Source organism: Lutra lutra, chromosome 10 (assembly GCF_902655055.1).
Source record: "Lutra lutra chromosome 10, mLutLut1.2, whole genome shotgun sequence".
Lineage (NCBI taxonomy): Eukaryota > Metazoa > Chordata > Mammalia > Carnivora > Mustelidae > Lutra > Lutra lutra.
Window position 1 is genome coordinate 103,391,018 of NC_062287.1, and position 12,322 is coordinate 103,403,339.

The 12,322-nt window shown below is 45.9% G+C and overlaps 1 protein-coding gene across 1 annotated transcript; it reads left to right on the forward strand.

Moving 5' to 3' along the window:
- The first annotated feature begins 1,446 nt into the window (after positions 1 to 1,446).
- On the forward strand, positions 1,447 to 2,572 carry LOC125079886 (olfactory receptor 10V1-like). The gene has a single exon (XM_047693609.1). The coding sequence runs from the start codon at positions 1,634 to 1,636 to the stop codon at positions 2,570 to 2,572; it is 939 nt and encodes a 312-aa protein (XP_047549565.1). The 5' UTR covers positions 1,447 to 1,633.
- The last annotated feature ends 9,750 nt before the right edge of the window (positions 2,573 to 12,322 follow it).

The following is a 12,322-nucleotide window of genomic DNA, read 5'->3' on the forward strand; positions in this document are numbered from 1 at the left end:
GTGAGGAAGGAGGTTGTAGAGGGAAGACTTGAAGAGACCAGGGAGGTTTGCACTTTAGAGGACTGGGAACAGTGCTGGGGTTGGTAATGCCCCTTTGTTATGGCCCCTTCAGCATGATTTTGCAATCTTTAGTCCTGTTCAGCCTGGAATAGGTATGTTGGATATTACAGAAGACAACAGGGTTGACAAAAAGTCAAGGAGCCTAGGATAATGGCAATATTGGCAAAAGACTAATGGAAGAGATAAACCATAGGTCTTGGTTGGGTGGGAAGGGAGTAAAGCCCAAGGAGGCCTATTTGGAGGAACCAGAAGCATCAAGGTGGTCTTGAAGAGTTGGAAGAAATGAAATATTAATGATTATTGCTAACAGTCATGGAGAGTTTACTACGGGCCAGACACATTTACTTCTCAAAACAATCAAGAGTTTTGTCTTATTGTTATATTTATAGATAGAGAAATTGAAGCAGAAAGCTTCAATGAGTTGCTCTAGGTCATACTCTTGGTCAGTGGCAGATCAGGGATTAGAATTTAGATGGTCTAATCCCAGAGTAGGTTCTAATCCCAGAGGTTGTGCTCTTGAGAACCAGGGGAGGTGTTAGGGAGCAGAGAGATTCGTGGTCTGGGTATGGTATTCTATGACTTAAGATTTCAGTGTGATGCAAACAGATACTTACACACCTACATTCATGACAGCATTATTCATAAGAGACAGGAGGTGGAAACAAACCAAGTGTCCATGAACAGATGAATGGATAAACAAAATGTGGTATATACACACAATGGAATACTATTCGGCCATAAAACATAAAGGAAATTTGATATGTGCTAGCACATGGATGGACTTGAAAACATTATGGTTAGTGAAATAAACCAGATACAGAAGGACAAATATAGTATGATTCTACTTGTGTGAAGGTACCTAGAATAGGCAAACTCAGAGAGTGAGAGAGAAATTGGGATAGAGGTAACTAGAGGCTGGGAGGAGAACGTATGGTGAGTTATTGTTTAGTGGGTACACAGTCTTTGTCGGGGATGATAAAAAAGTTTTGGTTATGGGTAGAGGTGACAGTTACACAACATTGTGAATGTATTTAGTGCCCTTGAATTGTACACTTACACACAGCTAAACTTATGAATATTATGCAATGTATATTCTAATACAATAAAAAAGAAAAGGATTTCTGAGGTGAACTACTTCTGGGTGATTACAACAAAAAGTCTGATTTAGAAGTGAGTTGCAGAATTTATTTATTTACTTATGTATTCATTTTAAAGATTTATTTATTAGAGAAAGAGAGCGAGAACGCACAAGTGGGAGGGACAGAGGGAGAGGGAGAGAGAATCTCAAGCAGACTGCACTGAGCATGAAGTCTGACACAGATCCCCATCTCAGGACCATGAGATCCCAACCTGAGCTGAAACCAAGAGTCAGATGCTTAACCAACCGTGAGCACCACCCAGGTGCCCCAATTGTGGAGTTTAGCCTGGAGAAAAAGATGGTTGGGGTTGGGGGGCTCAAGAAAGGGAGAAGCCAAGAGTTGAATGGGTCACCCAGCAGGAACTCTGTGTCCTGACATTAATCTATCCTCAGGGCGCAGCAGGTTACCATCAACAGGCCCAACTCATTGAGTACATGGAGAGTGCAAATCAAACTGGGATGATTCACTTCCACTTCCGCCCCTTCTCCAAACTGCCTGAGGTGCAGATGCTGATTTTCGTGGCCTTCCTGATCATGTACCTGGTCAGCATCAGCGGCAATGTCTCCATTTCTCTCATCATCTGGATTAACCGTTCTCTGCACACCCCCATGTACTTTTTCCTGGCCAACTTGGCAGTTCTGGAGATCTTCTACTCTTCTACCATTGCCCCTCTGACTCTGGCCAGTGTCCTGTCCATGGAGAGAGCCCTCATCTCCCTGCCTGGCTGTGGCACCCAGATGTTCTTTTTCATCTTCCTGGGCAGCACTGACTGCATTTTATTAGCTGTCATGGCCTATGACAGGTTTGTGGCCATCTGTCACCCTTTGCACTACACCCTCATGATGAGCTGGCACTTGTGTGTCCAGCTGGCTCTGGGGTCTCTGGTGCTGGGTTTCATCTTGGCCATGCAGCTGACTGTGCTCATCTTCCAACTCCCCTTCTGCAGCAGCAAAGAAATCAGCCTATTCTACTGCGATATCCTCCCTGTCATGAGACTGGCCTGTGCAGATACCTGGGTCCATGAGGTCACGCTGTTTGTGGTCAGTGTCACCATCCTCACCATCCCTTTCCTGCTTATCACTCTCTCCTACATCTTCATTGTGGCCGCCATCCTGAAGATCCGCTCGGCAGAGGGGAGGCACAAGGCTTTCTCCACCTGCTCCTCTCACCTGACTGTGGTCCTGCTCCAGTACGGATGTGGGAGCCTCATCTACCTTTGCCCCAGCTCCAGCTACTCTCCGGAGAGGGGCCAGGTAGTGTCTGTGGTTTACACATTCATCACCCCTGTGCTGAACCCCTTGATCTACAGCGTGAGAAACAGAGAGCTTAAGGATGCTTTGAAAAGAACAATGATCAGGTTCCTGTTGTCCTAAATACAGTGAAGACTCTGGATGTTCTTCTCCAACATTGCTGGGAAGAAACAAATGAGTGTTCTTTCTGGAAGATGAGGAGGTGGGAGCTAAGAGGTCACTGGATTTATACTGTTACTTCTTCCTGTTATATTATTTTTGAAAAGTCATTTTTCTTTTCTCAGCCTTGGATTCTTCATCTCTAAAATGGGGATGAAAATGCCCACCAGACTTAAACCTGGGGTAGTTGTAAGGACCCAAAGTGAAAATACTTTGTGACTTTTAAAGGGAGATGACAACTGTGGATGTGGTCATTGCTTATCCTCATCATTACGTATAGAGTCTAGGTCTAGTTCTCAGGTTCTTAGCAGGGTCATATGTACACATGAGCAGGGACAGAACCAAGAACGAGATACACATCAAACCGAGACCATTGCAACCACTCTGCTGGTTCCTGTGGTGCAAATGCTGGGCTCCTACCTTCTCGAATTCTCTTTCATCCTAAATTCTTCTTCCTGGGAAAAGTGATGGGGAAAGAGCAGGAGTTTAAAAGTTGTGGTTCTTTTTTCTTACATTTATACCCAGAGCTAATCTGTCTCCATCTTAGTATCTGACTCTGCATTAATTATTAGTCTGAGTCTAACTCACTCTCCCCATGCCCATTGGGTATCCTCCCCTCATGTTCCTTCTGTCTCAGATACACACACACACCCACACACAAGTCTCACATTTCTCTCTGTTCCTAGATGCTATGGTCTGAATATTTGTGTCCGCCCACCTCAGGTTCATCTGTTGAAATCCTAATCCCCAGTGGGATGGTATCAGGAGGTGGGATCTTTGGGAGGTATTTAGGTCATGAGGATGGAGACCTCATGGATGGGATTAGTGCCTTCATAAAAGAGACCCCACAGAGCTCGCTGGCCCCTTCCACCATGTGAGGGTACAAGAAGTCTGTGACCTGGAAGAGGTTCTTCACCCAACCCTGACCTCAGACTTCCAGCCTCCAAAACTGTGAGAAATACATTTCTGTTGTTTCCAAAGCCACCCCAACTATGGTACTTCGTAATGGCAGCCCAGTTGGATGAAGACATGAAGTGGACATAACTGGGAGGATTGCTTTTTTAATTGAGGCTCTCTGGGTCAGGGAGGGGTAATGCTGGTTCAAATCTCAATTCAGGTTGAGGAAAGCTCGTTCTGTGGAGATAAACACTGGCTGGGCACAATGGAGGGAAAGGACTGTAATGTGGCTGTGAGTGGGAGCGTAACTGTGGTAGGATGATCCCTGTTTCAGGTAATGGCATTGGAACATCAGAACATAGATGGTTTACTGTCTTTTTGTAGGGTGGGTGAAGTTCATTTATTCCTCTGCCCATTGATTAGTGAGTCATTTATTGGAGTGCTGGACTGGCTCAGTCAGTGGAATGTGCACCTCTTGAGCTTAGGGCTGTGAGTTCAAGTCCCATGTTGGGTGTGAAGCTTACTTAAAAAAATAAAAAAAAATTATGAGTGATTCATTCATCCAACAACATTTAAGAAGACAGTAAACAACTATTTATCGAACTCTGCTATGTACTATGTACCCACCTGTGGTAGGTGGGGCAAGATGTAGAGAGGTAAGAGGCAGCTCCTGCCTTGTAGGAAGTCAAGTCTGGTAGTGTTGAAGAACACCTACCAGGATAGCCCAACGGCAAGTGATAGAATGCAGTGAGCTTCTGACCAGGGACAGAGAAAGGAATCAAGGCAAGTGTGTCTGGGGGCTGACGCTGGAGCTGACCATGCAGGTGTCCAGGTCTCTCTGTGTGCAAAGAGGAGCAGGATGGGCATTTCTTTCTTTTAAAAAGATTTTATTTATTTATCTGAGAGAGAGAGAGAAAGCGAGAGAGTGCATGTGCAGGGGGTGTGGAGGTCGGTCGGGGGGTTGGGGGAGCAGGGACAAGCAGACTTAGCTGAGCCTGACTCGGGGCTCAATCTCATGACCCTTAATGGACTGAGCCACCCAGGCGCCCAGGAAGGGCATTCCTGAAGGGCAGATTGTAGAGGCAGAAGAATGAGCTCTTTGTACCTCTGTTTCCTATCTGAAAGAGTATAAAATGTTTGCTACATTTTTTTCTTTTGTTTTGTTTGGTTTTGTTTTTTTTCTGAAAATGTATCACAGGCTTAGAAGGCAGAAACCATGACCGGGATTCGTGTTACATGGAACTGAAATGTTCCCATCTTCCTTTGAAAGACAAGAAGCTGGGGGCACCTGGGTGGCTCAGTCAGTTAAGCATCTGCCTTCAGCTGGGGTCTTGATCCTGGAGTCCTGGGATCTAGTCCCACATAGGGCTCCCTGCTCAGTGGGGAATCAGCTTCTCCCTCTGCCTGCTGCTCCCCGTTTGTGCTCTCTCTCTCTCTCCATCAAATGAATAAATAAAACCTTAAAAAAAAAAAAGACAAGAACTGGAAAGGATCTTCTTTGGCTCACTTACGGATACTTTGGGCCTCTCCCGTGTTCTAGTGCATATTTCACTAGGCGGTGTTTTCTGCAGGACACGAGTCTTGTTGAATAATTTGTGTTTGGGAGAAATAAACTTTCTGTGGTCAAACAGGTGTGAAGAGCACTGTGATCAAACCCCAACCAGTGGTCTCCTACAGGTTCACTCAGTGCCTGTAATATGCAAATATGTGGTCAGACTCTAGGACGCGGGGTGCATTTCTCTTATGTTTTCTGAACTGTGGCCCCACTAAACTCTTCGATTCCTTACCCTGTTGAACCTGCTGAGGTTCAACCGACTACTCAGAGGGTGTGACTGAAATGGTCCAGGCACTTCTCAATTCCTGGTGCTCCTTGAGAAAAACAAGTGTAGTTATCATGGGTTTGCAGGCTTCTTCTTAAGGACTGCACAAAGGAATTAATGATTGCCCATTTATCATCACAAAAATCCAGGAGACAGACTCTATTGTTTTCTCTGCTTACAGATAAGGAAACTGTAGCACAGGAAGTTTCAGTAGCGTGTTCAAGGTCGCACAGCCAGGACAGGCAGAATGTGGGATTTTTGGTGTGGATGGTGTGTGGTTTCAAAGCCCAGGGAACAAAACTACAACCTCTCTCAGCAAGCTCTCCCTGTATTATGGAAGCTTGGGGGGATCCCTTCATTTTTCTATACTTAATTTCATAATAAATGGGGGAAGTAATATCTATTCTATTCCTTCAAATTATTGTGACATCTTTGGGGGGCACGGAAAAACTGTAAAAATACAATAAAGGATTCAGCATGGTTGGTTTAATATCCAAATGGAGGGGTGCCCGTGTTGGCACAGCTGGTAGAGCATACAACTCTTGATCCCAGGGTCGTGAGTTCAAGCCCCACCCTGGGCTTAAAAACACAACGTCCAAATGGAGAAAGAGATGACATGGCTTATTTTTTTGGTTATAAACATTTTAAAGCCATAGTGATTCACCTGCCTTTCCCCTTTGCTCCACTGTGTTTATCTGTTCCTCTTAATAGGCGTTTTGAAGGTGTTACAAGAAGCAAGAAGAAGTTGTCTTCTGCAACTCAAAGTAACCATAAGCTCCTCTGGGTGAGGCTTCTTTTCTAGGTTCTTCAGGGGAGCACTTGGTGCTTTTAGGCTCTAGGGATTGAGGAGTTTATATAAACAAAACGAGAAATGCATAAGGTTCAAATTATTTACAGTGTCAAGTTGAAGGCACAGGTGTATGGCCTGTGGAGTTTTGTGCTAGGAAAACATCTGAACAACATGATATAAGACCTCTTTCTTTGTAAGGGGCACCTGGGTGGTTTTAGTCAGTTAAGCATCCAACTCGATCTCAGCTCAGGTCTTGATCTCAGGGTTGTGAGTTCAAGTCCTGTAATGGGCTCCATGCAGGGCCTTTGGTCCACTGGGAAAAAAAAAATCAGTTTGACCAAAGATATATGGATTTATTTCTAAGATCATGAACTCAAGTCCCATGTTGGGCTCCTACTTAAAAAAAAAAAAAAAAAAAAAAGACATGTTTGCAAATATTTTAAACTCAATCCTCCAAAACATGTGGCATTGCAATTGCATTTAGTTTTAAGGAAGGATCATCTTTCTTCCTCAGGGAGAAGAGAGGAGGATCCAAAGGGAATGCATGAGAGTGTGTGTGTGTGTGTGTGTGTGAGAGTGAGAGTGTGTTAGTAGCCAACCATTCTTCGGTTTATTCTCCAAATATTTGCATTCCACTTACTTCGTAGTAGCCCTAGAAGGTGAATAATATTGGTTTGTTGCTCTTAAGCAGTTCATGGTCTAGGCAGGGAGACAGAGGGGTAAGCAGCTAGATACAAGACAACACAGGGTGGGCTTTCAAGAGGTCTGAACAAGTTCTACTGGGAGCAGGCAGGCAATGGGGGCCAAGTGGCTGCCCGAGTGAACAGAAGGGTTCCGGGCTTTTTTTTAATGTAGTGTTCAATGATTCATTATTTGCATATAACACCCAGTACTCATTACAGCACGTGCCCTCCTTAATATCCATCACTCGGCTACCCCCTCCCCTGACGCTCTCCCCTCTGAAACCCTCAGATTGTTTCCCAGATTCCATAGTCTCTCATGGTTCTTCATCTCCCCCTCTGATTTCCCCCACTAATGTCTGGAGGGTTTAGGTCTTAAGGGAGGAGCAGGGATCTGCCAGACGTGAAGTGGAAAAAGGGCAGAGGTAGGTGGGAAATCCTGGGCACATCTGGCTCAGAGAAGAGGTGGGCGTTAGCTGAGGCTGACAATGGGGTTGTGTGGGTCATGGGGTGACAGTGCTTGGGGCCGGGCCAGAGGGGGCGAGGGCCTGAATGCCATTCTAAGAGGATGGACTCCCTCTTCTTTGTAACGAGAAGCCACTGAGGAGTTCCAATCAGAAGAGAGACGTAATGGAGCGTATCATGGGAAGACTCATTTATTAAATGTGGTAAACGTTAACGGAGTACCTGGTATATTTCTGGCCCTACGCCTGGGTCTGGGTCCACGTCGGTGACGAGGAGAGATGAAGCTGCTGTCCTCACAGAGTTTACAGAAGGCGTGTGAGGCAGACCAGTGGCCTGTAGGGCAGACCATGTAACTTGCAGTGTGGTATGGGCTATGATAAAGTCCAGGGTGTCACATGGGCATGTCTGGGGGACACTTAAGTTAATCCTGGAGGGTGCAACCTTTACTCTGAGGCCTGGAGAATGTATCAGGGTTGTTCAGGATGGATATGGGGGAGAAGCAATCTGTAGGAAGGTGAAGAGTGTAACTCTGGCATTAATTTGGGATTTGACCTCTGTACTGACGGCTCCTGGCTTTCATTCTACTGTGTAATCCTCTTCACCTCGAGTGTGGGCTGTAGCCCGTGAGTCGCTGCTAGTGAACAGAATACAGCAAGTGTGATGTCACAGCTGGCATTAGGTTACAAATACACCTTGGCTTCCTTTTCCCATTCTTGTTCACCTTCCTGCTCTGATGGAAACCAGCTGCCATGTTGTGAGCTGCTCTAGGGAGAGGCCTACATGGCCAGGAGACAGAAGGAAGCCTCCAGCCGATAGTTCTTGAGGAACCGAATCCTGGCCACCGCAGAGTGACCTTGGAAGAGACCCCCCCAAGTTAAGCCAAGAGATGAGACTGTTGCCCTAGGCGACACTGCTCTCTGAGGTCTGAGATTGTGCGACAGAGCCACACAGCTCAGCTGTGTGGGGATTCCCAAATCACAGAAGCCAGAGGATGATGGTTTGTTGCTTCCAGCTGGTGGGCTCAAGGGCCATTTGTTATGCAGCAGTATGTAAACAATACAAATGCTGAGGGAGTTGAAAACCATGGGTAAGTTTATTCTCCATCCTTCCTGTGGTGGGGAAGAGTTGGGGAAGAGAAAGGACCTTCCCCTTAAATTCTCCTGTTCCCCTTATCTCTACTCACCACCATACCTCAAGGTGCAGCAGCCAGAAAGTGGTCTCGCCGGTTCTGCAGCAGCCTCTCGAGGTCCAGATGGGGTAAGGCTCAGTCCTTTTCTCCAAAGGGAAAAGACATAGACTCAGAGGGAGGAGAGAGAAGGAAGTGGAGCTCCCAGATGCCAGGATCCTCTCTTTGGTTTGTTTGTGAAAGTGAAATTAAGTGTTGGCTGAATTATACAGAGCCAAAATGCACACTTGACCTGGACGAGGTTTGTTTAATGGGGAAACAGCTGCACCCAGACAGAGTGGGTGGGAAACCAAGTTCCAACTGTGGGGCAGAAAAATAAAAATACTTGAGAGAGAAAGGGCTCCTAGCGAGTCTGGAACCTTAAGTCCCTGTCCACCTACCTGGAGACCCTAGAGTCCACTTGGGCTCAATATCAGAGTCTTTTTCACCAGCCCCCAGACTCCCCTTGCCCAGGTCCCATATCCCAGTGAACTTGACTTTTTCCAGTTCCTTGTACACAACTAGCAGGTGGAATCCATACTTCTGCCTGGCAGGGAAGAGCACATATTAATATACTAACAGAAAATGAACAAAACAGGATTCATGCCTAACGAGAGTTTTAAAGAAGGCCTCAAGTCTGTAACTACCTTCAAACAGAAAAACATAATAAAAGATGTCTGCTGATGTGGCCCATCTTGGGTTCCTGGACTCCAACTGCACTTAAGAGAGCTCCTAAAAAAAAAAAAGGATTTTATTTATTTATTTGACAGAGAGGCACAGCGAGAGAGAGAGAGAGAGAGCACAAGCAGAGTGGGAGAGGGAGAAGCAGACTCCCTGCTGAGCAGGGAGCCTGATGGGGGCTCGATCCCAGGACCCTGGGATCAGAACCTGAGCCAAAGGCAGATGCTCAACGACTGAGCTACCCAGGTGCCACTTAAGAGAGCTCTTTACAGTATTTTTTAATATTTACAAAGTTTTAAGGTAAATCATATAGTCCTTTCTGTTATGGCCCCACAGGCTAACCAAGAGTTTATTTTTTCTTCATGGAAACATCTCGTAGAAAATAAAATGACTTTTTGGTTTCCTAGTTTTATTGAGATAAAATTAACATATGACATGGTATTAGTTTTTTCTTTTTTTAGGGTTTTATTTATTTGACACACACAGAGAGAGAGAGAGAGAGCGCGTGCGCACAAGTAAGCAGAGTGGCAGGCAGAGAGAGAGGGAGAAGCAGGCTCTCTGCTGAGCAGGGAGCCCGATGCAGGGCTTGATTCCAGGACCCTGAGACCAGGACCTGAGCTGAAGGCAGCTGCTTAACCAACTGAGCCACCCAGACGTCCCAAGACATGGTATTAGTTTAAGGTGTACAGCATAATGATGTGATATATATACATATATACAGTGCAAAGTAAATTTGGTTAACATCTGTCACCTCACGTAGTTAAAATTTTTTTTCCTGTGATGAGAACATCTTTTTAAAAAAATTTTTATGTATTTGTTTGCCAGGGGGAGAGAGAGCACAAGCAGGGTGTGGGGGGGGGGTGGAAGCAGAGAGAAGGAGACTCCCCGCTGAGCAGGGAGCCCCATCCCAGGACCCTGAGCCTCTCAGAACCCTGAGCCGAAGGCAGATGCTTGACTGACTGAGCCACCCAGGGGTCCCAAGAACTTTTAAGATTTACTGTTGGGGCACCTGGGTGGCTCAGTGGGTTAAGCCTCTGCCTTTGGCTCAGGTCATGATCCCAGGGTCCTGGGATTGAGCCCTGCATCCGGCTCTCTCCTCAGCGGGGAGCCTGCTTCCTCTTCTCTCTCTGCCTGCCTCTCTGCCTACATGTGATCTCTGTCAAATAAATAAATAAAATCTTAAAAAAAAAAAAGATCTACTGTCTTGGCGACTTTGAAATGCACAATACATTCTTGTTAACTCTAGTCGCCATACTGTACGTCCCATCCCCTGGACTTGTAACTGGCAGTTTGTACATTTTGACCTCCTTCTCCCATTTTGCAGCCCGACCTCTGGCAACCACCAATCCGGTCTATGCCTCTGAGTTCGAGGAATCCAAATTTCTTATTATCCCATAAATATATTTTGATAAGGTTATGGAATCTTCTGAAATAAGAGATGCATGAATGCAAACAAAGACAATAGGACATTCTTAATCTTGAAAAGGTTGGGAACCACTAGTTTTGACCAGCCCCTATGTCACAAATGAGAATGCAGGTTGTGTGATGTGAAGGGACAGCTGTCGTGTGGCAGAAAGTCTGCCTAGAACCCAGGCCTCCTGGCTCTGTGTCAGCAATCCTTCTACAACCCTATAGCAGCTCTCCCTTCATGGAAAGAACAGATTACATTTCTTAAATGTTTGGACAAAGGCAAGGAGCAAGAAATAGCGGTGGAAGTTATAGGGAGGGAAATTTTTGTTTTGTAAAGCAATACACAAACAAAAGTTGGAACTTTTCAACCAGGAAAGATGCTTCCTTGAGGTGTCTGGAAAAACTGTGAAATGAAATGGAAAAAAGAATTATTAGGTATCAGAGGGCATGCTGGGCCTTTCTGGGTTATTTGCGTTTATTACTGATTTGTGCCTCCTGTGGTCTTGTAACTATTTTACAATTCTGTAAATTGTAGAAAACTGCTCAGAAGTTAAATAATTCTTGTCCATAGAGATGCAAATGAGATCTTTCCCATGGAGAAGCCAGTTTTGCATTTAACATACTCATTTCAGCATTCCTGATTGGGTCCTTCTCTTAACAGTTTTTTGACACCTTAATTGTTCCCTCATTAATTAGTCAAATAAAATCTTTGATGTGTGTTCATTTTATAGTTGTCTGAGAGTCATGATTTTATCTTTATTTTCAATATTTTCTTTATTTATTTGAGAGAGAGGGAGCAAGCACTGGGGTGGGGGTGAGGCAGAGGGAGAAACAGACTCCCTGCCGAGCAGGGAGCTGACTCAGGACCCTGGGATCAGGATCTGAGCCGGAGGCAGAGGCCTCACCGAATGAGCCACCCAAGTGCCCCTGATCTTATCTTTTTAAAAACAATGATCTTTAACAAGGAGGCCTTGAATGTTCCATCTGTGGATGTGTTCAGGCAGAAGCTGAACGGCTATCCTTGCTCCTTATTCCAGAGTCCTATGGCCCTTTCCAGACTTTAATGTAAAGCTGTTCAAATATCTGTTTCCCTCAGGAGACTCTCTTTTTCTAAGGCGCGGGACCCAGCTATCCATCCCCACTAACAAAAATTTAAGGGAAGGTGGGATACGGTTTCTGACTTACTCACCTTTTCCATGTATGACCACCAGGGGGCGCGGAAGCCTCCCTTTATCAAGGTCGGGAACCCCTCTAAGGGAAGGCCGGGGATGGAAGGAAGCGACCCTACAGGGAGCATCTGGGCTGAGAACCAGAGGTCATCCACCGACCGCCTGCAGACAGTATCTTTATGGGAGGCGATGAAGTCAGCATGGAGCAAGCACTGAGATCGCAGAAGAGGGCAAAGTTCTGTTAGAATGACGAAAGTACTTACAGCCTTTATTTTTTTAATTTTATTTTTTATAAACATATATTTTTATCCCCAGGGGTACAGGTCTGTGAATCGCCAGGTTTACACACTTCACAGCACTCACCGTAGCACATACCCTCCCCAATGTCCAAAGCCCCACCCCCCTCCCAACCCCCCTCCCCCCATCAACCCTCAGTACTTGCAGCCTTTTAACCTGAATACAGAGCACACAGTCTCCTCCTGACTTGAGAATTCAGTCTCCGGAACGCCAGTCCCACCGGCGGAGCGCGGCCGGAGGAAGACGAATGGGAAAGAGGGAAGGGCGCGTGGGGTGGGGCATGGAGGGAGGGGTCAGCACGAAGAACCCGCCCACTTTGTCAGAAGACACGTCCCACCTG

What these genes read in the sequence shown, in the direction of transcription:
- LOC125079886 (XM_047693609.1), top strand. Translation starts at nt 1,634, where the DNA reads ATGGAGAGTGCAAATCAAACTGGGATGATTCACTTCCACTTCCGCCCC.